The sequence below is a fragment of the Propithecus coquereli genome, unplaced genomic scaffold (genome assembly GCF_000956105.1).
Source record: "Propithecus coquereli isolate 6110/MARCELLA unplaced genomic scaffold, Pcoq_1.0 Scaffold184, whole genome shotgun sequence".
Taxonomy (NCBI): domain Eukaryota; kingdom Metazoa; phylum Chordata; class Mammalia; order Primates; family Indriidae; genus Propithecus; species Propithecus coquereli.
Window position 1 is genome coordinate 1,755,591 of NW_012143190.1, and position 2,907 is coordinate 1,758,497.

The 2,907-nt window shown below is 39.7% G+C and overlaps 1 protein-coding gene across 1 annotated transcript in view; it reads left to right on the forward strand.

Moving 5' to 3' along the window:
• Positions 1-2,907, forward strand: part of TJP1 (tight junction protein 1) — a 121,696-nt gene that overhangs the window by 44,550 nt on the left and 74,239 nt on the right. The window contains exon 5 of the mRNA XM_012642713.1: positions 2,092-2,368. Within this exon, the coding sequence (XP_012498167.1) occupies positions 2,092-2,368 (277 nt within the window). The remainder of the gene's footprint in view (positions 1-2,091; positions 2,369-2,907) is intronic.

Below are 2,907 nucleotides of genomic sequence, written 5' to 3' on the forward strand. Positions count from 1 at the left end.
GGCGCCTGTCTACCTTCCAGCAGACAGTCAGAACCACAGTTGGACCCAATAGAAAGGATGAGGTGAGGGGAGGCCTGCATTGAGTTTTGACCTCTGGGAGCTGTGGGGAGAGCTGGAAAGGGTGTTCCCTGAGACTGTGCACCCAACAGTTAATTACCAGCCCTAGCCCTAGCCCTCTTGCCCCTTATAGATTGCCTTGCTATATGGCTTATCTCTGCAGCATTTCTGAAGATTACAGTACTAACACAGAGTATTGCTTCCAGTATAAAATATTGGAGATTGAAGTAGAAGTGAGATGTAAAAGCAGGGAGGCAGTTAGAAATGCTTTACAGTAAATGTTGCTTGATAAGGACCTCGGTTGTGGTGGTGCCCTGACAGGGCAGAGGCAGCCTTTCTTCTCTCAGTTTGTAACAGGACATTGCCTGTCCTCCTTTCCACATGCTGGTGTCTGTTGCTTCTCATCTTCCAGCTTCAATGTTGTTCCTCAGAAAAGCCCTCTCTGATCACTCTTGGTAGTAGTAGGAAGTAGCAATAGTAAATGTAGAGCAGCCCTTGGAAGAAATTTAGCCACAAGGAGAAGAGATAAGATGATGATAACATGGAGGTGAGTATCAAGACAGAGAAATAGAAGATTAATCGGGAGAGTATCAGAGGACAGATTTGAGGTAAATAGGGAGAGATTAAAGTTACAAGTAACTTGGGGGGTTGGTAATTGATGAAGAAAGGTCTTGGAGGTGGGTAGGAATGAGAATGAGAGCTCAGATAAGAGTTTCATTCATGTAGGAGGAGGATCAACTTGGTCTTTGAGACCAGAAGGAAAGAAGACAAAATAAATGAGATAAAAAATTAGGAGCAGAGGGATAATGAAGTATTACTAATCTCCATAAAACAGACTGGGTGATTGGGATCTTAGAGAATAGTTTTAGGATGCCTGTGTTAGAAAATTCTGTAGAGAGGCAGTAAGACATAGATAAAAGAATTGCTGAACAAGAGCAAGAATTCTGTCAAATAAAATCAATCTATAGGGGACCTAAACAGCAAAGTGTGGAAGTGAAGGTGATACAGGACTGGAGTTTGTCACGGTAGATGATTGAGGGTCAAGAGAAAGTCATTTGAATGTGGCAATGTGACATCTCATGCAAACTTGGGAGAAAAGCAGTTGAAACTAGGAGGGCATTGTTGAAACAGAGGATAGGAGAGGATGGAGGAATTGGAAATAAGATGTATAGTGAAAAGCTGCAATAGATTAAGATGTTAGCAATATAAGACAAGGAGTGTTACCCAAGAATATCTTGCAGATCTCTGATGAGATCACGTGTATACTCTGATGAGATCACGTGTATACCAGCGTGGGAAAGCAAAATGCGGTCCAGGGATTGTGGAGTCCCTGAATTAAAAGGTAATATGTGTAGAACTTGAACTTCAGAGAAGGAAGAAAATAAGTGGACAAGGGAAACAGAGCCAGTTACCACAGAGAGACTGAGAAAAGAATGCCAGAGGGAAAGAATGTGCAACTAGTCCAGAAGTTACAAATTGGAGAGATCCAGAGACTGAAAGCAGTGTATGTTGGTGAAGTCTGAGTTAATTAGCTCCAGCTTAACAAATGGAATGTTAGTGTGAAGATCCAATGAATTATCTCTTAGAGGTCTGACAGGGCAGATGTGTGCCTTGATACTGATGCATTCTAAAATTTTTAAGGAATCAATCTGGGCTTACAAGTTTGCTGTGATTTTGGTATCAGTATAGATGGCATTAGAATACAGTGCCCATCCTTTATTCAAACCACCAGCAATTGTTAAGTTTCTCTGTAAGTTTAGGATTATTACACCTGGAAGATCTTTATGCATGAAGTATATAAAGGCTTTATTAGGCCCACAATTCCTAATATGGCACTTAACCAGATCTGTTTATCAAGACAGTGAAAACCACAGCCATTATGAAAGTGTATTCCTCAGTAATATGTTATAATTGTGTGTTATATATCTCTGATTCATATTTAAATTAACATGGGACAAGAGAAATGTTCCTTAGGAACTGAAAGTAGATATCTGAAAATTAATCTGTTTATTTTATAATCTTTTTTATTTGCAGACCATTAGAAGGAAGAAGAAAGTTCAGATACCAGTAAGTCGTCCTGATCCTGAACCAGTATCTGATAATGAAGAAGATAGTTATGATGAGGAAGTACATGATCCAAGAAGTAGCCGTGGTGGTCTGGTTAACAGAAGGAGTGATAAGAATTGGGCAAGGGATAGAAGTGCAAGTAGAGAAAGGAGCTTGTCTCCGCGATCAGATAGGCGGTCACTGGCCTCCAGTCAGCCTGCCAAACCCACCAAAGTCACATTGGTGAAATCCCGGAAAAATGAAGGTATTCTTTACCAACTCTTTCTTGCTATTTTCACATGAAAATTTTAAGACTAATTTTAATGACAGGTACAGTTGCTATCTCTTCATATCTTTGCTTTGTTGTGTTTGTGTTCTGTTGCTGTAAACCAAATCTTGTATGGCAAGCTTCAGGGATTGTTAATTTTCTCTTCTTGAATTATTCTGTTGGTGCAGGTAGCAGTTCAATTAAATTGTCCAGTAGTTGGATTTTGGATTTGTTGTTGTGATGACAACAGTGAAATACAGGTTATGCTAACAAGAAATGTCACTTCACCACCAAATTGAAATTCAGTACTTTTCTTAGCTGTACTAGTAAAACCATGGAGAGAAATCTTGGGACTTTTTTTGTGGTAGATTTTTTTCAAAATGGAGAGATTGAAGGGATGGGAACCCCTTGCAGGGGTTTCCTCCATAATGCAGGATTTCTTTAAAATTTTTGCAATTGAAGTTTAGCTGCTTTCCCTCACACCTCATCAAATTTGATAAAAAATGGATCTGACTGTGGCTTCCTCTTTCTGTGTA